At 57.7% G+C, this 25658-nt stretch overlaps 2 protein-coding genes across 2 annotated transcripts; one reads left to right on the top strand and one right to left on the bottom strand.

The window, feature by feature from the left end:
- Positions 1–1620: 1620 nt before the first annotated feature.
- NCLIV_025440 (hypothetical protein) lies at positions 1621–10015 on the bottom strand (the record flags this gene model as incomplete). The annotated part of the gene is made up of 12 exons (XM_003882739.1): positions 1621–1644; positions 2037–2234; positions 2633–2691; positions 2952–3070; positions 3459–3544; positions 3961–4486; positions 4691–4772; positions 5202–5406; positions 5617–5716; positions 6079–7528; positions 7966–9257; positions 9711–10015. The coding sequence occupies 12 exons, from the start codon at positions 10013–10015 to the stop codon at positions 1621–1623; spliced, it is 4446 nt and encodes a 1481-aa protein (XP_003882788.1).
- Positions 10016–16237: 6222 nt separating this feature from the next.
- Positions 16238–24220, top strand: NCLIV_025430 (putative lipase domain-containing protein; the record flags this gene model as incomplete). Its single annotated transcript, XM_003882738.1, has 9 exons — positions 16238–18473; positions 19003–19172; positions 19760–19967; positions 20248–20501; positions 21147–21461; positions 21796–22176; positions 22565–22696; positions 23325–23548; positions 23941–24220. The coding sequence occupies 9 exons, from the start codon at positions 16238–16240 to the stop codon at positions 24218–24220; spliced, it is 4200 nt and encodes a 1399-aa protein (XP_003882787.1).
- Between the last annotated feature and the right edge of the window lie 1438 nt (positions 24221–25658).

The raw sequence follows: 25658 nt of genomic DNA, 5'->3' as shown, positions 1-25658 counted from the left end.
AAAACGTCGAGAATGGCGAACCGAGGAGAGGAAACCAGACAGAAGAAAGAGCCAAAGGAAACAGCGAGATCTCGCGGTTGACGAGCAGCTACGCACGTTGGTGAACGCGGAACACTGAAGAGGAGACGAGACGGCCTGGAGAGATAAACAGAAGAGGAGACTGGAGGACGCCTACCGGAGCGAAATGGAGCGAATCGTCGGGTGTAGAGGGGAACAGCATACCACAGGACAGGAGAATGACAAGGAGGAATCGGCGGTGAAAGGGACTGGTGTGTGCGGGAGTGGCCGAAGAACGGTTTCGTGTTTGCTTTCTTTCGACTTGTCTTCTTGTCGCGATCCCAACTTCTTTGACGTTTCTTCTGTTTGTGGCAGGCCTCGGGTGTATATACGGACAAACAAGGAGGCTCGGAGCCCCGTTCGTTTTCTTTGTTGTTTGCTAGAAACTCTCTGGCGGCCACGCGTCACTCGCGTGACATCTCTCAGGCTGCCGCAGATGTACCTTTCGCGCGTTCCGCGAAAAGAAAAGCTCTCCAGGAGGACGCGCACTGTTCCTCCACAGAAGGACTGCGACATGGAGACAGAGGGAAACCCAGAGAAAAAAGAGGAGGCCGAGAGAGGAACTGAGCAGGAGAGATGATGCCGTCACATCCTGGTCGGTGAAGCAACAGGAAGCCTGGTGCTGCGGTAGATAGTTGAGCAGCGACGGTGAGGCACGAAACCAGAAACAGACGCGGTGTTCGGACGAAGGTTTTAAAAGACGCAGGCCGCTTCGCTTGCTTTTCACCTTCAAGAGTTGCACGAAAAAACGTCTCACTCGGCAAATCTGTGTCGTTCGTTGGGACCAGCCTCGGTACTGGACTGAAAAAACACATCTCCCTCTCTCGCTTTTCCCCTCTCTCTTCCAGTCACGGTCTCCCTCTTCGCCTTTCGAGTTCCTGAGACTTTCCCTACGGTTCTCTTCTTGCCTCTCCGACGTGCATCTCCCCTTTTTCCGCGGATCCACCCAAAGTACAGGACGATGCATTCTGTACATCCCCTAGTTGGGGTGGTGTAGAGAAGAACCACAGAGGGGACAGCAGGTCGGCAATGTGTGGAGACAAGAGGCGAGGGACTTCCTCCACGGCCTGGGAACGCGCGTGCATTGCGCGAAGTTTGCGCAGCACGAACTGGTTTCTTCCTCAGGCTTTCATATAGCGAATGAAACAAAATCCGCAATGTTCGCTCAAAGTACACCAACCCATCACAAACATACATATGTCCGATGGCTTATTTTCGCCAACTGCCAAAGGAGGACATATATATATATATATATATATATATATGTATATAAAGAAGGGAAGAAATCCATATATGGGTATATGTCTCCAGATGCATGCGTGTGCGGATGCGTCGACTGTGTACATTTGTACCTCAGAAAAAATATGCAACTGCGTGTGTTTACCACTGTATTAACAAACAGGTGCGCACACTCCTGAATGGGCGTATATAGGGCGATGTGCATGGTGCAGTTTGGTATATCGATATCGGACGAGGACTTGTGCCGAGACTTGCGAGAACTGGAGACGGAACGTTCTCGAGGCGTCATGCGGCCCGACGGGGCACCAGGCGGTGACTTTTTCTTCAGTAATCTTCGAACGCCCACACCTGAAGAAAGCAAGAGCCAAAGGAAAGACAGAATTCGCCTCTCTCCATGCGGCCCCGCCGCCGACACTCTCTCACCATATCCCTCGGTTTTTGCTACACAGCGCATATCCGCCTCGTCCTTCGGTTTCTTTTCTACTCCATCGTAGGTTTGGGAGTCCATGCGAGCTCTCTTTTTGCCTGGGCTTTCCTTCGCGGCGAACGCATCACGCTCCGTCTCCTCTCGTTCCCTCGACAGATCTCTTCTTCCCTTTTCTTTTGTTTCCTTCTCTCTCGCGTTTCCTTTCCTTCCTCTCTCTGTCTTCAGGCGCTTCTCGAGGAGTCCCTCTGCGCTGTCTCTCCCTCGTTTTCTTTCCGCTTGTCCTTCCTCGAGGCGCCTCTCGTCGTCTTCTCACCTGGAACGCCTTCACAATAAAATCTTCGGAGGACGACAACACCGGCGAATTGAACGTCAGACAGCAGGACGAGCAGCCTCGCAGCAAATCCTTGTCGACAGAGATGGCGTAGTGGCCTCCGCCTCCAATTCCCAACACGTCGTGGTCTGTGTAGATGAAATAATTGTTCAGCTTGCTCCACCTGTAGACGTGGAGCGTCTGAAAACACACACACACGCACACAGAGAGTCGTCCAGGCACAAAACAGACAGGAATTTGCGGCAACACCCAAACAGGCGCGAAGCACACTGCGGGGACGCAAGGCTCCCCATGGCCGGCGCGCCGTTTCGTTGTCGCTTGCGGTCTTTCCCGTCGTTTCCTTCCTCTCCGCCGTCACCACTTCGCACGAGTACAACCGCAGACAAACGCGAGAGAAAGACGTTCGGCAAGAGACAGACACATCGCGTTTCTGGGGTGGAGGATTCTGCTGCCGGAGCGCCCTGTTTCGACAAACACCACGCGAAACGATGCACCCTTTCGGTGGACGTGAGGGAACGACCTTTCGCGCCTTTCTTCCGAAGAAGGCGCATCGCCGAGAGCCACCCACGGAGTCTCACCGGGTGCTCGGGATCCATTTTTCCGTCAGGGCCTTTGAAGGTGAAGACAAACGTCTCAGCTGCGGGGGCGCGAAGAACACAGCCGCGACAAAAGCCACACAGGGAAAACAGCGAGGCATGCAGAGAGCGCGCCGCGGGGGAAAGGCGAGCGTTCGAGGTACAGGCGAGAAGAGAGGCACACAGCTGACGAACGCCTTCTCCCCAGAGGAGGTATAAAATCCAGTCGAGCGTCATATCGCAGCAGTTCCGCTGGGAAAAAACCCGATGGGCCGCAGGCTTTGCACGTCTGCGTACGTGGCAGAAGGACGGGAATGTTTACCTGAGCCGTAGTATTTCGCGCACTCGCGAATCTCACTCAGAAACGCCCCGAAGAGGATGCCCCGGGCATCTTGCAAAAACAAGAGGCACGGACCGCGGTTGGAACACTTCCGGTAGAATCTGGGAAACGGAGAAAAGCGAACGCGGTTTCGAATCAGACTGTCTGAAGACAAGGTCGGTTTACGGATTAGACATTGGAAAAAATCGAGAAATCCAGACCTCGGCCAGCTCGCACGAGAAACGAGCGGGTCTCTCGCCCGCCGGTGACGGTGATCTGTGTACCCGCATACCGTAAAATGTTGAGGCATCCACTGGGCCGTGCAAGCGTATGTCCTATGCACATTTGTATGCAAAGAGTTACACAGATTCAAGCGTTGATATGTACAGTCTGGCATATGGAGACATGTGTACATACATGTTGCCAAGCACGGAGCATCGATCGAAAAAAGCATCGTTTAGCTCCAGCAGGATGGAAATGCTGCGTGGACAGAAACAAGACAAGCCTTACGTGTTGAGGGAGATGCCGTTTAATTTGTGACAGAAAGCGAGAGACCATCTTTTCATCGTCAGCATCAGGGGAAGGTGCACAGCTAGCTGAAGCAGCAAGAGGAACGGCGGTCCAACAGGCAAAGACACATGCAGAAGGCAACGCGTGTGCAATTCTTGCAAAAATCCGCCGCGTTTTTTTGACCTACGCACGCCGCGGCCTCCACTGTCGCTCCCTCCTCTGTCTACACTGCCGTGCACGGAAGGCTACCCATCTATCTACATCCCTGTCTTCCCCTCTGTCTCCTTCTCTCCCCCGCTCTGTACCTCTCGCTCTCTCCATCTATCTCTCTGCGTTACGCAACAGGAGCCGTGGAACCGGAGTGTGTTTGGCCACACAGTTGGGTTGGGGACGGGAATACCTGGCCACGCAGCCGACGACGGCGGGAGAGCAAATTTCAGTTTTGATCGGCAATCGCCGCGGGAGGAAACTCTGAATCTTTCCGACTTCGCTCTGGGCTTACTTGCGAGACGACGGCGTTGGAGAGGAGCGCCGGAGCGCCCTCAGGAATATCGAAATCGGGCAGAGGCAGCGTGAGCGTTGAACCCTTGCCAAAGGACTGCGGCCTCGTCATCTCTTCCTGCTCGGGCTCGCCGGCGCAGAAGATGTCGCCCGCGCGCTCGGCGGATGGCGACTGACCGCTGTCGGCAGCGGCGCCAAGCCACCCGTCGCTAGCTGATCGCCGAGACTGCATCAAGAGAAACTGGTAGAGAGAGGGAGAGACCGCCTTGGCCGCGTCTCTGTTGTCTCTGTCTCCTTCCGCCTCCCCGGACACGGGAGAGCCTGCGCTGCGGAGACGCGGGTGACGCGACGGTGAGTGCGGCCGCCGAGGCAGAGCGATCGACGCAGAGGACGCGGTGCGGAGAGGCCGCGAGCCTGCCACGTCGGACGAGCGACGAGACGCGCGAGAGCTTGCACCATGCTGACTGTCGCCGACTGCCTCGTCGCTCCCGACGCTGTCGAAGCTCTGGAGCGAGTTCGAGGGCGAACTGAGAGAAAGAGGGACATGGGCAGCACGCGAAGCAGAGAGCGAGAGATGAGAGAAGGACAAGGGCGGGAGAGACAGTGACTGCAACCGCTCGCTTCTCGCCGCTTCTCTGTTTTTCGCCAGCTCTATAAAGTCCTGCATTCTATGCTTCGCCCTTTCCTCGGGTTCTCCCGTTTCCGTGCTTCCTGAGGTTTCCGCCGTGTACCTGAGAGCCACCAAATCTTCGTCGTCCTCCTGGAAGATGGCCGAACGGGCAAACTCTGCAGCCCACCGCCCGACGAGCACGTCTGCCGCGCCGAGACAGCAAAGCAGTCAAAGTCGCACGCACCGAAAATCGTCAGCGAACGAGTCCGTGGCGGGGGAGCGAGGGGAACAGAGACGCGAAAATGAAAAAGAGAACGCGATGAACTCGAGACGATAGGCACGGAATGGAGCGGAACCGGTCTGAGAGGCACTGCCCCGCCTCGGGTGAAAAACGGGGGAACGAAACAGGCACGGACGAAAGAGAAAGACGCGCAGTGCAGAGCCTAGACACCCGTCCGGGGAAAGCGCAGCTCGGACAGATGGGAAGGCAAACACAGAGAAGGCAACGCTAGATGCTGGGGGAACAGAAATCGGGAGACACGCAGCAAAATCCCTAGAACGTATCCGAAGTGGAATACCCTTAGTAGGATACTGGAATCCAACAGCGTGAAGAACTCCGAGCGGGAACTCACTGGAATTCGAAGGAATGTGCGTAGCAACAACTCGCACGTTTCGATGTTCTGCCTGCACAGCCACAAACAGACACCAGTACGCTCTCAGCTCCTCTTTCGCCTCTTCTTCCGCACCGGCAGCCCGTGTGCGTTCGGTCTTGTCTCGCTTTTCTTTCCCGGGGTGCTTCGCTGTCCCGCAAGAGACGCGACGCTTGTTCGGCGTCTCCTAAAAGAAAGAAACCAAACCCCCGTCCTGCCTCCTCGTCCATCTCCTTCCCTCCCCTTCTCTCCACGTGTGAGTGTCTCTTCTCGTGCTGGTGCGTCTTCTGCTACGGCGGCGGTCTGAGCCTGTTCCTCTCATCCTCTCCCCCGGAGAGTTTTCTTCTGGCCTTTCGGGTCACTCGCGACTTTCCTCGAAAGGAAAACGCGTTCTCACCTGGCAGTGGTCAACGAACTTGATGATGGCCCGCGTGAACTCCTGAGCGAGCTCCTTGTTGAAGAACCCAAAGAGAACGAAATTGACGTCTGTGTTTCCTCTGCATCGCGCACATTGCCGCAAGGCGACAAACGAAACGAAGGGACTCGACTCGGTGGGAATCGCGCAGCAGATCGGGAACCTCACAAAGACGCCGCCGCCTCGCGTGTGCGGCCTGCGCCCAGTCGCGACAAGCAAGGCGAAAACGGCCCCAAAGAGCACCAGGACACCACGCGCTGCACGCCCGCTCCGCGGCACGTCGCTCCGCCGCTGCTTCAGACGCCCGAAGCTTTTTTTGAGGCGAAAACGCGTGAAACTCTTTGGCGACAAGAAGAAAACGCACGCGTCTCGAGAGCACCTCGCCACGCCCCTCCACATGCCGTGAAAGACGCAAACTGACCTACTCAACCTCGCGGGACTTACTCCAACTGCGGCAGCGGGCGCTTCGCACGCACCCGCTTAGCGTCGGTGCGAGCGCGGGGGGAGCGCCTGTCTTCTGCGTCGCTCCTTCTTTCCTCGCCCGTCGTCTTGGCGACGCGATGGCCTGCCTCGTGGAGAACCTCCGGGCCCCTCCACTTGGCCCAGAAGTCCACGAGGCCCGAAGCGCCGCGCGAGAGCAGCCGAATGGGCGAGAGCGCGAACGAAGTGTGTGAGCCAGGCAGCGGCGTCTGAGAGGCGGCGTTGCGGTCCCCGTCGCCTCCGCCTCGCAGAGAGGTCTGGAGAGAAGCCGAGGGCGAGGTAGGCGGCGGGGAGGCTGGAGAGGCGGACACTGCCGACGGCGACGAGACTGTGGGGGGTGAAAGGGACGACAGTTCTTTCCGAGGCGAAGGCGACGATGCGCGCGACTCAGCGGCGACAGCGAGAGGAGACACAAAGAGCGACGCGAGCTGGTGACCTTGCGAGGAAGTGGAGACGTGCTCCGGCTCACGTGAGGCGAGAACGGCTGCAGGGGCGTGTGGCCGAGCAGAGTCAGCATCGGAAGACCGCACCGAGTCGACGAGGTCGGCACGAAGAAGTCCCTTTCTCTCATGATCTCCGAACGCCGAGGAAGCGGCATTGGCGTCTCCAGTCTGGGAAGAGGAAGGGAGTGCAAGGGCGTGCGCCTGCTCGGAGGCCGCACTGCCGCCGCCGTCCGCAGCTGCACATTCAGTGCTCTCCGGGAGAAGAGAAGACGGAGCGACGCCTGAGGACAAAGGAGGGGGGACGGCGAGGTGCTCGGAAGAAGCAAACGACGAGAGGGGAGAGAGAGGCGAGGAAAGAGGCGTGCAGTACGCCGAGGCGACCGGAGCAGAGGGTCCATTGGAGACAGTTAATGATGCGGAAAATCCGGTGTTCGCGGCAGAAACTTTGGGTTGTTCCTCTCCTGCCGCGCTCCTTTTTGCGTCCTCTGCTGCCTGAGGTCCGTGTGTCTCTGATGCCCCTGCACTTTGTTGTTCTGCAGCTGTCTTCTCCCCAGCCGCAGTCTGGCCACCTTCCCCTGCGTCGCTCTCTCCTCTCGCGGATTCCTCCGGCAGTTGCGAGGGGCCGTGCAAGGTGGTGACGAGAAGTTGGATGAAGACCGTCGGCTGTCGACTGAGGGCGACAGGCACTTGGCGAGCCTCCAAACTCCGCCCGCGCCTTCCCGCTCCTTCCCCACTCGAGCAAGGAGACAGACCTTCGTCTGCGTGGCGCGCCGTCTCGCCGAGGGAGCAACCCGAGGCCGAAGCGGATGGCCACAGAAGCGGAGATTTTGCAAACGGAGTCGGACTCGAGGGTAGCTCATCGTTGACGGAAGGCGGGGGACACACGCAGGCACACTCGACAACGTCTGTCAGGCTCACGCACAGGAACGGGGCGATTCCGGCCCTTCCGGTGCTCCCCGGGGAAGCGTCGGCTGCAGGAGAAAGAGACAAAAAAAGCGAAAAAGGTGCCGGAAAAAGCGAATAAGGCCCAGCAGTCTCACGGCGCCTCGCAGGCCTACGGGGAACGACCGTCTCACGTGGTTCTCTCCAATCGGGGTTATTCCGACTTCTCTTTCGCCCCCTGTTTTCGATGCGCGTCTGTCGCAGTGTCTCGGCCAGGGGTCGCGGAAGTTCCCGAGCTTTGCCTCGCGGTCGCGCTCAAACGCGAGGGAAGAATTTCGCGGTAGGAGACACGCAGCCTTCACAGCCGCCCACTTTGGTCTCTCTGCGAAAAACAATCTGCAAGCGCGCCTTCACCTCTCACGGCTTCGCCGTCCTCCACTAGTGTGTACTCCTGTGGGTGTTTACAGGGCGGCTAGGTGACACGAAGGCATCACTTCTTGCCCCTGTGGCCCAGCTCTGTCCCTACCTTTTCGAAACTTTAGAGCCTCGCGCTCGAGCGTGAGGATCCCGGGGACGAAGGCGTCTTTCTCGACGTAGAGGCAGCGGGCCTCGCCTCTGTTGAAGGCGAGTTTGTCTTCAAGTCGCTCCTGTTCCTCCTGCCAAAAGTCGAGCAGTGCGGTGCCTCGCCGGCTCAGACTTTCCTTTTGCTTTTCCTCGGAGTCGTGCACCACCGTCCAGGGATGTGTCTCCTTCCCGCCCTCGGTCGTCACGTGCTTCTCCGAACCGGGGGCCTCGTCGCCACAACGATTTGCCTTGTGAGAAGCGAGCGACGGAGGCAGGCCTGGAGACAGGTCCGCGGGGAGGCTGCGGGCGTCAGGCGCATCTCCCTCTTCCACAGCTGACGAAGAAGAAACGGAAGACGAGGAAGGCATGGAAGAAGACGAAAACGGTGGTGTGGCGACGCCCGTGTCTTGGGCGTCTCTGAGCTCCTTGCCTCCGAGAGGACACCGGGGACTTCCGGTGTCCCCAGTGCGACTGGGCTCCGTGAACCTCTTCCTTCCCTCTTTCCCCTCTGCGCGGGCGTCGTCTCCCGACCCCCTCTCTCGACTCGACTGGAACGCAGCGCGAGCGGCAGCCGCAGGCGACCTTGGCGTCTCCTCTCTCTCCCTCTTATCCCCGAGTGCATCCTCCGGAGAGGCTGTCACCTGCTGCGGCATGTGCACGCCAAAGTGGATGTGCGGAGCCTGCAAGGCAGGTTGAGAGGACGGTGCGGAGCGTCCGCCGCGAAGCGAGGAAGGGGTGGGGTACAAGCCACCAGGCAGACGGGACGAGGGCTGCACGGGCGCAGAAAGGGGCGGCTTCGGGCCTCCCGACCCCCCTCGCTCCGCATGCGAGGAGTCCGCAAACGAAGCAGAAGGAAGCGAGGAAGAAAGAGAGGAGGCAGGTACAGAAGAGGAAGCAGTCTGGTAGGGGGAGTCCACCGAGGACGAAGAAAAGGACAACCGTTTCTCGCGCAGGGAATCTGGGGCAGCCCCAGGTTGGAGAATTGCTTCTCGGATGCTTCCTGGCTGAAACAAAAAGTGGGGAGGAAGCGTGACCGTCGCGCTCCGAGTTCGCAAACTCCCATCTCCAGATGAAGCGGCCGACGCGGCGTACGGAGGCTCACCAGGGCGAGGCGCGAAAAAGATATGAGAAGAGGCAGGAAGGCTGCCTGGCCCAGAAGGCGAGGCAGGTGGGTGGGCGATGCTCCCCTGGCAAGCGCAAGAGGGGACGGTCTCCACTTCGTGCGCCTGGCGAGGCGAGAGGGACGACGCGTGCCTACAAACGAGAGAGAGAGAGGACAGCCGCACATCCGCGCCAAACGGGGCGAAACAAAGACGCTAAGAGCGCCAGTGAAATGCGCTGACACCAAGACCGCACAAAGCCCACACGGAAAGATCGGAGTTAGCCCTCGACACAGAGATGTGCAAGAGCTGGATCGCCTAGGCCAAATCGGTGAAGACTGCACGGCCACGGAACGGCACAAAACACGAAAGAGAAGCGTATCGAAACAAAAAGAAACCAGGTGAAACCCGCAGAGAAGCAGGAAGGCACTTTCATAATTGAGAACACAGGATCCAAAGATTCGACCGTTCCCTGCCGTCTCGCGTTCGTTCGCCGGGTGTCTCGTGTCTCGCGACACGGTTCACCTTTTCTCCCGTATTCTTCCCCTCTGCGTCTCGTCCTTGCCTTGCTTTCTTCCCCTCTGTTTCTCGATTTCTCTCGCCTTACCGCCTCCACAGGAACGAGGACGCCCACGTCGCGGACCGTGAAAGGGCCGAAGGCAAGTACGCTCCCAGGCGCCCCGACGAAGCAGCAGACGGCGACGGCGGGGCACGCGTCTGAGACCCAGCCTCTTCTTCGCTTCCTCGTCGGCATCTTCGTGCGTCTTGTCCGACATGCGCTTCGCTGCGCGGATGTTCCCTGGGGGAGGCGTATTCTTGCTCGCCTCCCCCGAGAGAAGAGGCAGAAGCAAACGACGCGCGAGCTCCGCGGCCTTCCCCTGGGGACGCGACCGCAGACTGTTCGGCCCCCATAGCTGCGCGTCCCTCTCTGAGCAGCGCAACAGGACGGGAACTCAGTGGTCGGAGCGCAAACGCCGGGGCGGGGGAAGAAGGCCCAAAAGAAACAGGGCGCTGGGTCCCTAAAGAGCAGGCTGTCGGCTTCCCTCTGCGAGGCGCGGAGACAGGCGCATTCCCTGCTGCGGTGCCGCTCTTCGCGAGGGCTTCAGGAAGGGAAACGTTTCGAGGCAGCAAGGAGCGGGAGAGAAACGGAGACGACCGTTGTGGATAGGGAGAAGACGGCGAAGAGACACGTGCACTTTCTGTCGCCTGCGAGTCGGGGTCATACTTAGGCGGGCACCTGCGGTTCCCGGCCTCTGTTTCTGGCGAGCTGGTGTGTCGACGCACCGTTTCCTTCTCTCGAACGGAAGCCTCGGGACGAAGCGAAGGCCTCTGACAACTCGCGTTTGGCTGTCCGGCCGGCCGGTCCTCAGGCGAAAAAAGAAACGACTCGTACGCAGAAAGCGAGGGCGGCAGAGACGAGTGATGGCGCGAGGCAGAAGACGAGGGAAGCGAAGAAGGACCGGAGACGGGGACAGAAGAACCGGGATAGGAAGACGCACAAGACGGCTGTGAAGGCGCCGAACGCGAGACAGGATGAGCGGAGGCAGCAGGCACGTCGCGAGAGGACGAAGCGGAAGAAGGTGAACGGGAAGACGGCTGCGAGGGCGACGGAGGATCGAGGCGAACGTGGAGGACGCCTGACAACTCGGAGGCGAATTGGAGGATGGCGTCGGCAGAGAACATCCTCTCTCGCGTCCCTCGTCTGCTCACGTCGGAGGCGGAGACACGAGAGCGAGAATGGGGAGAGAAGAGCAGTCGCCTGAAGAACGGACGCCGATATATTCAGCATTCACGGACGCGAAACACCTCACTTCGTTCCAGGAAACAGAAAGGCCCGTCGAGGAGCGGGTGGGTCTCTCCCTCTCTCTGACGCAAAAGTGTTGTGTGAGAAGGAAACGCCGGAACTGCACTTCCGGCCAGCGTTTCGCGATACCAGAACTGCTACGCAGATATGCATGGACTCGACGGAAGTCGACGTGGACTTCTGGATTGCTGCTTCAGAGAGAGGGCGACTGAAAAGGTGAAGCTGCGAGATCTACGTCCACTCGAGAAAACGGCGCTTTCTTCTCCAGTGGTGCTTCGCCTGTCTCCCCGTCTCGCTCGTTCTTTCCGTTTGCCTGGCTCCCGTTGACTCTCCTGCGTCTTCCTTGCATGTGTGTATGTGCGCGCTGCTTTGCGCCGCTGTGTGTCTCTGTCTGCCCCCGGATCTTTCTCTCATAATCCCTGCTTGTTCTTTCCCGGTCCGTGTCCCTCGCGCTGGGTGGATCTGTCGGTTTGCGCTGCCCATACGTGCCACCAAGGCGCCTTGTTGCACTTGTGAATCCCCTCACAAAGAAACGAAGGCGGCGCCGAAAGACAGCAGCGTCTCGAACGGCTCAGGCCAGCTCCCTGCTCGTCTGCCAAGAGACCAGAGGCTGGTCCGAGAAGACACGGCGGGAGGCGGCGGGAGGCCCCGGCGCACCCCAACCAGACAAGGACGAAAAACGCGAACTGTGGACGGCGCCCGACGAACAGAAGCGTTCCGAGGGGGACGGGGCGAAGCATCAGGAAGCGAAACCACACAGCCTTTTAAAACCGGACACGCCTGGGAGCGGTAGACCGCCAGCCAGCGATGCGGCCGGTGGGGCGAGGAGAGCGGGAACGAAGGAGAAACACGGGAAGGAGAGAAACACGGGAAGGATTGCGGACAGGCAAAGAAGAGAAGGCGGTCGCCGTGGAGAGAGGACAAGCTGCAAGAGAGGAAAAGCAGTCGAGAGTGGACTATGACCACCAGACACACGGCAGCTGCGAGGCGAGACACATGAAAAAGAGACGGAGCGCTCGAGCCAGCCTACGGGTAGCGGGAGGAAAGATTGGTTTCCAGGGAAATAGCAGAAAAAAAGGAAGGGAAGAGCCTTTGACCTGCTATACCGAGTTTTTTTTGGAGAGGAAAAAACGAAAATGAGCAGCTGCTTCGTTTTTGCCGGCGAGGCGGGAGAGCAGGGCTGGCCTAGTTAGAGAGCGGCGGCGAGAGGGACGAATGGTGAAAAGGCGGCGAGAGCCTGAACCAAATTGGCATTCGTGGCGCTGGATTAAAGAAAAGACGGTTCGGCGTTTCGTAAGATGGAAAAGTGCACATTCGACCTAACGGAACAGCGGCGTTCTTTGGCTGTTCATACAGCCGGGGTTTCCTTTCGCCGCATTGGCAGCTGAGGTTCAAAAGGTGACACCGGACGACGGAGAGCCATTCTCGGGTTTTTCCGATTTCCCTGTTCCTCCCTCCCATCGCTTCTCCTTTTCCAGGACGAGAGACCCGAAGAAAACATCCCCAGCAAGTAAGAAAGGGGTAGGATAGACGGGATTTCCCCGTTCCCGCGACACGTTCCGTTCCTCTCGCGGTGTGTAAAAAATGTAGGGGACGTGAGCCTCGCCGCTTGGCTGTCGCGCACGCCTGCTCTTTTTTTCCGGTTTCCGGACGTTGGACGGAGCACTCGCGCCTCTGGTGAGGAGGTCTGCTCCGCTTCGAGACTGTCCGAGACACAAAGCGCCTCAGACTGGTCAACGGAGGGCGTTTTGGTACTTGCGGGAGGTCGTGTGCCCGACCACGAAAAAGGACGCATTCGAGTTTCTTCACAACACCTGCAGAGAAGAATGCCCGAGCCACGTCGAGCGCCGGGCCTACGCGCGGAGGCGAGAGTCCCTCTCGCAGAAAGCGTCGCCTTTGGAGACAGACAGACACTTCTTCGTTTCTTGAGAAATGGACGGCATCCCTGTTTCCAGCCTGTTTTCCCCAGGTAGGCAACAGCCACGAGGGAGCAACGAATTCAGAAGACAGGGAAGGACTATAGAAAAGTCGGCTTCACAAACTGCTTCGAATCCGCAGGACAAAGAACCGGGCAACGCTGACTCGCCACAAATACGGGCGAACTTGTGTATGATGAGCTGTGGTGCAAGACTGACAATATCAAGGGAGTGGGGCTAAGATTGCTCCGATGGAAATTCACAACGAACACCTGCAACGCCTAGAACATATCCGATGTGGAAGAACCTCGAAGTCTTAGGATGTTGAAATGCACCAGTTCCGGTGTCTTTGGCAGTCCACTGCGGACCTAGTTTCGGTGTAGTCTCCCAAACTCGATCACAAGGCATTCGAATAGATCGAGTGGAGCGGTCTTCGCTTGCTGACCGAGAGGGCCTAACCGCGGTTAGACCGCCTTCACGTCCGTTATACCATAACAGGATCTAATCCTCCTTGAGAGACTCGACAGGCACTAGAGAGATAGCGTGCCTGCTGATTTCCGTGAACGGAGTTTGCTGTAGATCATATTTTTTCGGTCCCATGGTCTGTAGTAAGTTGACATTAAACGTATCCAGTGTAGGGTTTGAATGCTCCACTGACACAAAAAACGACGCCAAATAATTACTCGTATCACTCTAGCATTTAGATATACTTCGGAAGCATCTTGTGCCCTTGCTATCGTTCCGGCAAACAAAGACATTTAAGAGCGAAACCACTAGTCGTCGTATATATTCCCCAGTAAAAGTGCACCCACGATACCGAGTATGCCTCCAGATTTGAGATACATACAGCCAAGCCCTCTATGATTCCGGTACGAGAAACAGAGAAAAAGAAAGGCAGAGAGATACCTCTTCTGAACGATGCTGGCAACGGCCAGCGACAACCTCGATCACAAAACGACGTTTTCAGCGTTTGTTCACATTCGCGCAAATCGAGAACCTGCCGCCGCCTCGAAAGCAGAGTTCCGCACCTCGCACAATACTGAGACATTGCCCGTTGGAAGTGTTTTTCTTTGTGGGACTGAGAAACCTTCAACAGACAGCTCCTAGGTCTAGGACGCGTGAGAGAGCAGAGGAAGGCTTGTCGAGTCTTGCAGGGGAACCACCTTGTTACCTTGGGTTCAGCAGAGAATGATATCTACATCACTCGTTGTAGGAAAACGTACTTGCCACTGCCTCTGATATGTATGTACTATGTATGCATATATGTAATATATATATATATATATATAGGTGTTGTGTGTGCCTGCTGCACAAACGCAAATGAGGAACTTTCTTGGGCTGCCGGGACATGACAAAAGGTGTGTTTAAGACCCGTTTACATGCGTTCATTTTAATGTGGAGTTTAGCCGGAAGCTGGAATCGTTATTAAGCGCCAGCTTGTCCTGGACACTGGATCCATGAGCGTGGACATTGTAGTTCTGTTGAATATGTTTACACACTGCTGCAAATCACCTCCTTTGTTTCCAAGTGCCGTTCAAATGTTGCCCTGCTGAGGCGACAGAAGGCAGTTGTCTGTGTGCGTTGAAATCGCAGCGCAAACGTCCCCGGCGATTTGAATCGTTTGCCGTTATCCACACTCGCAGACAAGACAAACGTACATACAGTGCATACATTGGGTAGATTCATTTGCTCTGTCTCTGGATGCATTCACATGTGAGAGAGTGCTAGTTGGCGAGTGCGAGTGAAACATCCAGGCAGGTGGTGTGTTCCGACGGAATCTCGCATGTCCGAAAGGAGAAATCGAGAACCGTGGCATATGTTCCTCTCCGCCACTGTGCGGCATGCCGGGTTAAAAGTAGCCGATAACTTTATCATGTGAAGATCTGAAACACGCGTGCCACGGAGTCCTTGCTGGGTAACCCCCCGACCGGCGGAGCGAGCCGGTATGCCGTCGCAGAGGGAAACCAGGCGCAGGAGAGAGATGCGCCGCTAACCTGTCGACAGCGCGCGCCTGACATCGCCTGATTGCGAGGATCCCAGAAAACCTGTCGATGCAAAAATCCCTGCCGCTCGTGTGTTTTTGTGTGTGTCGCTTCCGTTTTTATTCTCAGCACTCAGGACCAGCGGAGGGGAAGGCCGCGGCGATTTCGGGCCCCAAACTGTGCGCGAGCGGCGGGAGAGAACGCCTGATTGCTGCAGACTCTCCAGGCTCCTTTTCCCGTCTTTCCAGTTTCCGGAAACACCGTCTTTTGCCCGTTTCCCGCGGAGAAGTGACCCGAGAAGGCTTTGTGCTCGCCGTCCGAGCGCGCGCGCCATCGGCGCGGCAACGGCTTGTGTATCACCGTGAGCGGAGAGAGAGAGTGGTGTTCTGTCGCATTTCTCATGGAGCGGATCGAGCCGGTCTCTCGACGCCGCCGCGGCGCACACTCTGTTCCTTGCCTTCTGATTCACGGGAACAATCGCACACGTTCAAATCCTTCCACTAGAGAGCGTTTACACTGCCACGCCCCGGGCGAACCGAGAGAGCTTGGACGAGTCGCGGCTTTCCCCTCGATATCCTGCCAAAAGCGCGGAGGGCCGATGTTCTTTTCGCGTTCCCGTAAGAGAGCGCGCCGGTCATGCAGCCGTAAATGGGGCGGGCACAGCTTTCCGTCGCGGCCGATCGAGCGTTTTCTTCCCCGAGAGAGGCAGAACCCGTTTGTGAAGTTTCGCGGCGCAACCACACCTATTTTTGATCAGTCGAGAGGAAAGGGATATGCACAAGAATCAAGAGAAAAAACTCGAGGACTCGTCACATTTTGTCGTTCGCGTCGAGAGAGCATTGCGTCCCTAGGCGGGATCTTCAGGGGAACGGGAACGCACAGAGAGGAGATCCTAGGCCTGGTCGCAGGTTCTTTTCTTGCGCCTCTCGCGCTCATCTCAGCGTCGACAGTTCCAGTGTAACTTCTTTTTTCCGCATCGTCTCTCCTGAAGCTGCGCAAAATTTCTTCAAGGGAGCTCGACTGTGTCCACTTTTGGGTCGATCCGGGCGGGCTGTAGTTCCGCGAACTCGTCCCCCGTTTTTTTTACCCTACCCCGGACCGCCCGTGTTTTCTTGTGGAAGGAGAAAAAAACGAGGCAGGTTGAGAATCACAGAAAGAGAGAGAGCTAGAGAGGCACGACGCAGCTGTCAGGCGACCGTCCATGACCGATTAAAGGGACTTCTTTCAAAACAGACGGGAGTTACGGGCCTTCCTCTCTCCCGCCCAACTCGATTGTACCGCTCGTCGCTTCCGCGAGGAAGCGAGAGAAGCGTGTGTGAAGGACTGAGGAAGGGAGACTCCTCGTGACAGGTATCTTTTCGCCTCGACCTCTGTTTCCGGTCGCTTTTTCTTCCTCTCACCACTCGCTCTCTGAACACGCGCTTCCTCCACCATGGGGCGCCTTTGGCGATCCCCGACTCTGCTTTCCCCTTCTGCCTCCCTCCTCCTCTCTTTCCTACTCTCTTCTCTCCTCTTCTTCCTCCTCTCTGCTCCGCCTTCTATCGCTTCGTCTGTAACAGAGACGCCGGACGCTGCGCAGCAAGGCTCTGCAGGAGCGAGTCTCCACGGAGAAGGCCACGAACCGAGCCGGAGGCAGGCAGAAGGCGATGCCAACCTAAAGCACGCGACCCAGCAGAGCGCTTCGGACTGCGAGGCTCAAGGCCAGAGCCCGTGTCCTGCCTTCGCTTCGCGGGCGCCTAGCGTCGAGTCCGCGAGCCTCCCGCGCGCCTCCGACCCGCAGCTGCCGTCCTCGCCTTCTGCGCGCTTCGATGACTCCTCCAGCGACTCGCCCTCCCTTCTGTATGACACGTCTCGCGACCCACGAGACGCGCACTGCGGAGGGAAGACAGGTTGTGCAAGGCCGAAGAGAGCCCGGTTGTCGGCCGGTGCCGCTTCGGCGAATGCTGCGCCCACGGACGCGATGTGGAGTCTCTTAAAGAGGACTGCGACGGCGGTTGAGAGCCCCGTTCCGTTTGACTCGGAGCTCTTCGTTCCACGCCTTCACTCCCACAGTCTCTCGGACGAAAGAGACGACGAAGTCCACCTTTCCCAGAGCCTAGACGAGCTGTCGACAGAACGGGGCTTCCCCGACCCTGCCGACGAGGCGACAGACGCCTCTCTTGCTTTCCACTTTTTCAACCCTCTGTACGTGTTTTTTCCGCCGGGGTCCTTCGTAGTGGATCGCGAGAACCAGACCTCGTCAGGGACAACGACCGCGGTTCCCTTGGTGTGGGGCGCGCGCTTCACGTCGCCCTACGCGACCGCTCAGCGTGGCCGGTCGCCTGAAGCTGCAGCGGCGCACGCGGCCTCTGGGAGGACGTTGAAGAAGTCGGACACGCCCGAAGGCAAGCGGAGGCGCCACCGGCGAGAGCATGGAGACCCACCAGTCCACGCAGACGGGCACAGGTCACTGCCCGACGACCAGGAAGGCGCCGATCCGACGAACTCACGTAGCCGACACGCCTCAGGCAGCTCTGTGGTTGACCGTTCTTCTGCGTACCCCAAGAGTTTTTCCTCGCTTGCAACCACTGCTTTCGATTCGGGTTTTCTGCAGACACCTGAATCTCTTCTTTCTTCTTCGCATCTCACGCCTGCCGAGACACCTGCTTCTTCGACGCACGCCTCCGTCCTCGACGCTCCTGCCTCTCCCTCCTCTTCCGCGTCCCCCCCTGGCGGGATGCATGCAGATGTGTCCGCCTCCGCCACGGTCTCTACGCCGCGCGCGTTGCGATCTCAGAATCCGGCCGGGGGCTCTCCCTCTCGCGACAGTCGCGAGTCGGCCTCCGGGAGAGGAGCTTCTCTGCTGGCAGCCGCTTCCTCCCGCGCAGCGCGCCTGCCTCCCACGTCTTTTTTCTCCGTCGTCTTTCCCCCCTTGCACACCCTGGAGACTGCCGCGGTGGTGACCGACCTGCGGCGCCTCGGCGAAGACGCGTTGTTCGACGCGGAAGCTGTGCGTCACCAGGCAGTATGTGGGGGCCTCTTTCACTGGCTGAAGCCGGAAAAAAAGGGCGGGTCATCCGACTTTGGGTGCGTCTGGGACCGGTTCGCAGATGCGTTTGAACGGACGCTTCCGGCGGACACGCCTTTGCCTTTCCGACCCGGCGGGTTCACCTTCAAAACCCTCGACACGGTAAATCGGTGGTACAGCCGCTTCCAGCATCCTGGGCCGACAGCCGGCGAGGCCAAGAGCGATCGGAAAAGCCGTGAGAAGCTGGAAGGCACCCGGCGGAGCCCACCTCCCGAGCCGCCAGAGGCTGCCGGCGGACGCGCAGGAGACAGCAGCGCAGGCCTCGAGGAGTCCGACGACTGGGAAGGTTCGTCGTCCAGCGGGTTCCAGGCGTCGGGGGGGTCGAACGGGGGCGACAAGAAGACGCTGCAGAAGACGGCGGCTCGTCGCAACTCTGCGACAAACATCTTTGACCGAAGCCAGGCGTTTCTGAACAAGGCCAGCCGCCTGCTCGGAAAGCGCCTGACCAGCTTTGTCTGGGGCCTCGTCCAGCGCCTCGTCGCGGAGCTCAAGAAGCAACAGCGAAACGGAGGACCGTTGAACTTGGGGAAAGCCGTCAACGCAGTGATTGAGGCAGAGAATGTCACCAACACCGACGCCATGGAAAACGCCATGTTCATTCGTAAGCGAGTGGAGAGCGCGAGGATAAGGGAAGCGGAGGCAGAGGAAAACGGTGTGAAGGGAGAAGGACAGCCAGGGTTTCCAGTGTGCTGGGATACACGCCGAGCGAACACGAGGCACGCGACATTTCTCCGAGGAGGGAGGTCGACACCGACCGTCCGAACACGGTGGCCGAGGTCTCTCCATTCGGCGGAACAGATTTCAAAACGCAGAGAAGCGAAGAGACACAAAGAGTAAAACAAGACACGCGCGGGAGAGACACGCGTCGAGAGACGAATGCAGGGAAGGACAGCGAGTCTTGGGAGTGGCGCGACGTCCCTGTCAGCGGGGCCGTGCCCACATAACCCGGCTGCTGAAGCAGTCGAAAAGGCTGCGTGAGGGAAAGAGATATACGAGACGTTCTTCTTGCCTCACCGCCGGCGTTTTTTTCTCGCCATCTGCGGATCTTCGAGGATTCCTCCCCTTTTCCTTTTCGTGTCCCTTTTCTCTTCACGCCCTGTCCTCCGCGCTCTGCTTGCTTTTGCATGCAGCTCTTGGATGCAAAGCCCACGTGCACTACAGCGAACTGTATACAGAAGGATACGACGTCGCACCTACTGACCCCTCCAGCTGGCCAGATTTTCCTTTATTTGCTTGGCTTCTCAAGGACAAGTCGCGTGCTGAGATACTTCTGCCGCACAACCCGCCGCGCCGTTTGACAGTAAGTGCGACCGCGCTGACGCGTTCCTCGCCCGCGTCGACCTGTGCGCCATTTCGTCTGAGGTGCTATATGTCTTCGCCCGAGAAACAAGTTGTATATGTAAATTTGCGTCGATGTGCCTACTCGGGGTTGACCATGCCGCCCCTCGCAGGCCTTCCTCAAGTGTCTGTGTCTGTCTGTCTCTGTCTGTCTGTCTCGGTCTGTCTCTGTCTGTGTGTGTGTCTGTGTTTGTGTTTGCGTGTCTGTGTTTGTGTGTGAGCATCTCGCCGGGGTAGTCGTTTCCGGCGCGGTGGACATATATGTATGACTGCCCATGAATACGTAGATCTACATCTGTGTGCCGTGCAGTTTCCCTGTAGAGCTCTCTCTTCTTCCCGTGTGGATGTGCGCATGGCTGTAGATTATGTTTCACTGCAGGTGCGCTGCTGTTTGTTCCATCAGACAGGCCTCTGCACGGATACGAGGGGGTTTCATCGGTGCCTTTCTGCCGCCTCTCCGGCACAGCCTCCTGTCTCTAAGTACGGAGACATAATGGGCTTCCGGGTTTCGCGCCCTGTCCTGTCTCTGCTCGCGCGATTTTTGTTCAGGTCACCGTCGCGCCACACTTGCCTGAAGCCGTGGAAGACAAAGGCGCGCATCTCGCCCTGTACCGGCTATGGCATACGGTGTGGTTCCTCATTATCGAAGTCTCGCGCGCCGACTTTCTGTGGCCTTGGACGAAACACCGAGACGTCGACCATCTCTTTCCCTGGTGGACTGTCAGCACGGTCGGCCTCCACAGAGTCACCGAGCACCGTGAGTGTGGCGTGTCTGTCTGCCTTTGGGTTTCGCGTCTTGGACCTCGCATAGAAAGAAACGGGAACGGGGAGCTGGGGTGCGGAAAGTGCCTTGTTTCTCCTTGGTTCGCTCACTGGGACATGGCTTCCCCTCCCGTCTTCTGCGTTTCTTGCGTTGCCTCGTGTCTTTCTTCTGGGTCGCCGGCGGCGCCGGATTCGCGTTGCGATGCTTCGGCAGGCAGTTTGGCCTCGTCGTTCCTCCATTTTTTTGCACGCCTGTCGTGTCTCCGTTTGCCCAGGTCCGGTTCGATACGCGAACGGCGTGTGGCGCTTCAAGAATATTGACCCGACCTCGCTCGAGGTGATTCCGCAGCCCGACGGAAGCGAGAGCAATCCGTTCGAGGTTGTGCCGCCGCCTCGTAGCCACATGGGCGAGTTGGACCCAAGCGACAACCTGGCCACGACCGGAGGCGAAGAGCAGAATCCGTGGGGTTTCCTCGCAGAGGGCCTTTACGCGAACATGACTGCGGCCGGGAAACCTTTTCAGTCGCGGGTGAGGGGGTGAAACGGGGCGGAAGGCAGAGCTCTCGCGGGCTCGGAACAGCAAGCACTCGGGACTGCCGAGCCGAACTCCCAGAGCCAGCCGTGGGGAGACGGTCCCTGCGTTCCGCCGCGTGCTCCTTTCGGGCGGTGAACGCCAGGTGTTTTTGCTGTTGTGGTCGCCGTCTCTCGGGCGGTTCGGAAGGGGAGTATAGAGCGGACGCCGAGTCCACCGAGGACGCGGAAACAAACTCAACAGATGACGAGAGGAGATATCTCGGATGTGTGGACGGAGAGACGCGAGCTTCCGTGGTGCATGTCACAGTGGGGCTCAAAAGGGGGAGTAGGCGGGATGGAGACGAGATGGGTGCGTGTGGGGACGTCGGCGTGAGCAGACGACTTAAAAAAGCGTGAAGGACAACGGAAATGAGAAGGGTCATGTTACGAAGGATGTCCCGGCTTTGCTAGACGCTGATTGGGTGACTCTGTCCCGCGGAGTTGATTCCAGCGACGGACAATGGGCCAGGGAGGGGGCGGGTTCACGCGCTTGGAGAACCAACTGGGCTTCTGCCTGGAACTGCGTCCCTTCGCACATGCCCGCTGAGATCGAGCGCCAAAAAAAGAACCTGTGCTTTGCGTGTTTCCTTTCGCTTGTTAGGGCGGCCGCGTTCGACCCATTGCGAAGCCCAAGACGTTCCTGTATCGGGGGCGATCGATGTCGATCTACCCAGACCAGTGTGGACAAGACGCGACGTTCTCGTACACCTTCGACGCTCCCTTTGGGATACTCTACACGCCGTCGCATCTCTTGGAACGCGTGAAGAAGAGACAGCAGCAGCCAGGAGGGGTGGGGCGGCTGCGCGAACAGCGACGGAGGGAGCGGGACGACTCGAAGCAAGACAAGGCTCACGAAGCAGTCCAGGGGAACCTCGTGGACGCTGTCTGGGCCTTCAAACCCACGACGATGCCCAAGGTGAGCAGAGGAAAAGCCTTGCCCCCATCTGCGTGGCTCGCCGCTTTCGCAGCGTCCGGTGTTTGCTTTGGGGGGAGTTCTCTCCCTTGTGTTTTTGGCGCTTGGTTTCATCGTGGATGGCGTCCGCGGGAAGGGGACCAGACCGGCCGCGGTCGCCGGAGTATTCGGAGACGCGTCCTGAGCACTCGAGAGTCACTCCTGGGGCGGCGTTGCGTTCGTCTCTCGCTGGCTGTCGCGCGCTCTGGCTGTCGATTCTCCGTTTCGTCGCGTCCCTGCCGGAAGTTTTTGCCTCTTAAAAAGCTTCAGAACTCGGGCGGCTTGTTGCGTCCTGCAGATGTGGTTGGTGAACCGCCTGGCGAAGCCGATGGAGCGCGAGCTGGCGCTAAGCGACGCTCCGGACGCGCTCGTTCATCGGGGGTACGGAATCCTCTTCCGTACGTCGTATCGGCCTCGAATGGAAGACTTTATTTCGCAACTGACATCACCCGTGTCCCCGGCTTCTTCGGCGGACTCCTCGTCGCTGCCTAGCCAAGACGCACTGTGGCAGGCGTACCAGCAGCGGTCGCGCGCGCATCCGTTCACCGTCGTCTTTGCGGGACACTCCCAGGGCGGAGTCGCTGCCGAGATGTCGGCGTTCTTCTTCGCAAAGACCATGAAAGAGGAGATTGAAAGCGGCAGAGTCCGGGCATACGTCGTCGTCTTTGGAACGCCCGTCGTAAGCAACTAAAACTGTCTCGTGGCTCTGCTCCATGCGCGCGTCCCATACGCAGTCATTCACACACCAGCGGACACGCGTACGTGTGCCTCGACTTCATACTTAACATTGGCAAGCCTCTCCCTTTGTATTTACTTCCCTCCGCTTCGCGCCAATGCATGGACACATTTCTCTCTATACACCGGTGCGCGCAAGTATATATATATATATATATATATGTACGTATGTATATAGATGTCTGTGGCGCTGTTTGAGAGTGAGGATTTGCTGTTGGCCACGACACAGGTCCAGCATTCTTGTGGGTGGTGCCTGCCGTCGAGGCGTTGACATGCGTCACACGGGGCTGCTTTTTTGTGTCGCTTTTTCGGCGCTTTTGCTCTGAATGCAGTGGTGCACACAGAAGATGTACGACGAATTCCGAGCGACGGGGCTCGTCATCCACGAGGTGGTCTCGGACAGCGATCCAGTGCCGTTCTTCTTCAACGTCTCGGAATTTGCACAGGATCGGAACATGGTGATGGTACGCGACTTGCGCCTGCATGAACGTGCGAGGAATGCGACTGGAGGGATCGCTCGAGGAAGGAGCGAAGGAGGCGCGTGTCTACGCCGCAGATGCGCCCGTGACCAATTGCAAAGCGGGCGCAGAAGGAACAGTCTAACTGTTTGTGCTTGTGGGTTTGAAACGGGGAACTCGGAACTCAGCAAAGAGCTGAAATGTCGAACCCAACGAAACAGGTTGGCGCGCAGAAAAGGCACACGGCGTCGCGGGACCGCCTAGCGGGCACCTGCACTATTGTACACGCATGCGCCCAGGACAGACAAGGCTCTTGTTGCTTCTAGGTGAAGCGAAAGCACATGTCGTGTTGTTTACCGACTGTATTTCGGCTCTTTGACGATATCCTACGGAAGAGGTAGACAAATACTCCGCCATGTAAACCGATGAATATAGGTACATATACGAGGCACCTATAGTTTATATATATATATATATATATATATATATATAAGTGTGGATGCATCGGTCTGTGTATGCAGGTTTTGGGGGGAATTATGAGCGTGCACATACGTGCACAGTTGGTTTGTTTTTTTATGTATTTACGCAAGGTAAGTGACGCGCGTGCCTTGCCTCTCTCCCGTTTTTGTTTCAGCTGAAGCTTGAGGATTTCTACAAGGTTTCGTTCACCTCACCGTTCCCGTTCGATGGGTCCATATGGAAGAAACCGAGGAGAAGCCAAGACAAGAAAACGCGGTTGATCGGCGCGACGTTCGGGATCCAACCCCTCCTCGATCCAACAGTCAGTTTTGGGATGACGCATTCCCACATCTACGCGGCGTCGCTGGGCTTACTCAGCCAGAGATACAAGCACATCGGGTAAGAAAGACGAAACCAGAAATATGTGCATGCACTGACACACACTCTCGCTTCTCAACCGTCTGCGATCGTCCCCGGACGCACTGCATTTAAATATACATTCATACATCCATCCATACATATAGATGTATATACGCAGACCACTATATATATATATATATATATGTATATATATATATATATATGTATATACTTGAGTTTCGGTGCAGAGACGGCACTCGATATACCGTTTTGACTTGTGGACATGAGGGGGCATGACCCGTGTGAACATGACGCATCTATCTGCGTTGCGTACCTCTCCCTGTGTAGATACGAGTTTTCCTCTTTCGATGCCCGTGTCCCTTCCTGCATAGTCTCGCGTTTCCTGTTTCCACGGTGTTTCCGCTTTTCAGGTGGGCAAATTTTCTGGCCTTTCCATTGGTGCCACCGGAGTTCCAGACGTCGCCGCCGCACATTCCTGAGGGGATGCGCGGTTTGCAGGAAGGCTACAGATTGTTGCTGATGGGCGCCGGGGTCAGACGTTCCACGCGACCGGGGCCGAAAGGCTTCAGTTTGCTGAGGCCTTTCCAGCTGCGGAAACGTCCAAGAGAGTCAACCGACGACTCCGAACGCCCGAGAAAGCGACAGACTCTCCAAGACAAGAAGACACCCGAAAAAGAAGACCATGACTAGACGCGGGAGACTGCGACTCACACGTCTGCAAACCGGGGAAAAGAGCGGAGATAAAGGCGAAGAGATGAGGAACTGTACCGTATCGTTCCTCGGTGGTTGGTAAAACCTATATATATATATATATTTATGCATGTGTATAGATCGATGTATACCCGTGTACCGATATGTAGGTCCCTTATGAAAAGACACGTTGGAGGTTTAAAACTCGCACTGCGTGTAGGTGGCTGCGTCTGCTATATGGCGCAGCCGTCTCTCTACCCGACACAACGTTTCGGCCGTTTCAGGGAGAGGACTACAGAGATTGGATTCGGCTGGCAGCCGTATCCAATCTGTGCAGAGCGGCCTCCGCGTGAGCGCTGATTTGTCTAGCGTGCGTTCGTTCGCTTCGTGCGGGAAGGTGCCGCATGCATCTGCTGGCTTTATGGCTATTGCCTGCCTCCTGGAAGAGAGACGCTCTGCAGTCTGCCTCCCCGGACTCTCTGCCGGCGTGTGAACCGAAGGTCGAAGCGCGCAGGGAGAGGGACGACGGCGAGAAGGAAAGTCGGCGCCTCACCGGGCGACTCCACAGGGGGGGCGGGTGGAGCGAAAGAAATCTGGGAAAGCGCCTTCCAGGTATTTTCCGCCACTGCGAGGGATGCGTGTGTGGCGTTTTGTACTCTGAACTGGACAGGTATTATTTTCAGCCGAAGCGATTTCAAGAAAGAAACGTGTCAGTATGTCCCGACGAGGAAGAAGAGGAACCGGTGTTTCAGGTTCCGGGGATGCGCGGCTTTCGCTCGGCGCATCAGCGCACCCCGGCACAGGCTTACATGTCTTCCTGTCTCCACGCTTTTCGCTGCGTCCCTGCACGTGTCGATGCACGCCTCGGGCCCAACGCGCATGCGGCGAAGGGCGTTTGTATGAGTGTGTCCCGTCATCCCGTTAGATCGTTCGAAAACATGTGACATGCGCGCAAATGGCGGGTGAGAGGTTCCAGAAAACTCGGAGGGGTTTTGCGTCGCTAGGTAGCGGAATTTGTGCGCCTTCTTTAAAACTCGAAAACGCCCCCCCCCCCTCCCCCCGCTCCCACGGTCCTGCCGCCCGCTTGCCGCGCAGAGCAGCAAAGTCGACCGGTTTTTCACATCAATTGATTCGAGGCCTTACGGACCCTCACACGAGGGAAAGAATACCCCGTCGGAAAGACCCGTCGCCACAAATGGACCTGCAACGTTTCTTTCTTTTAAGCTCAGATGCACACATTTCGACACGCCCACCCCAAGGGAGGAAGCGATGAACCTCCCGGGTGCAAATATGTGTCTGGGTGACGCACGTCTCGATTTCCTTCTTTGTTCGTTGCGGCACGCGCGTAGCCCTTTCTCGCATTCGCGGTCTTGGACTCAACGAATCGAGGCCAGGCTAGCCCGTCGTTAATTGTCGCCCCTGGTCCTTTCTCTTGACA

This window comes from Neospora caninum, chromosome VIIb (genome assembly GCF_000208865.1).
Source record: "Neospora caninum Liverpool complete genome, chromosome VIIb".
NCBI classification, from domain to species: domain Eukaryota; phylum Apicomplexa; class Conoidasida; order Eucoccidiorida; family Sarcocystidae; genus Neospora; species Neospora caninum.
The sequence above is the reverse complement of the archived record's forward strand: the minus strand, read 5'-3'. Positions and strand labels throughout refer to the sequence as shown.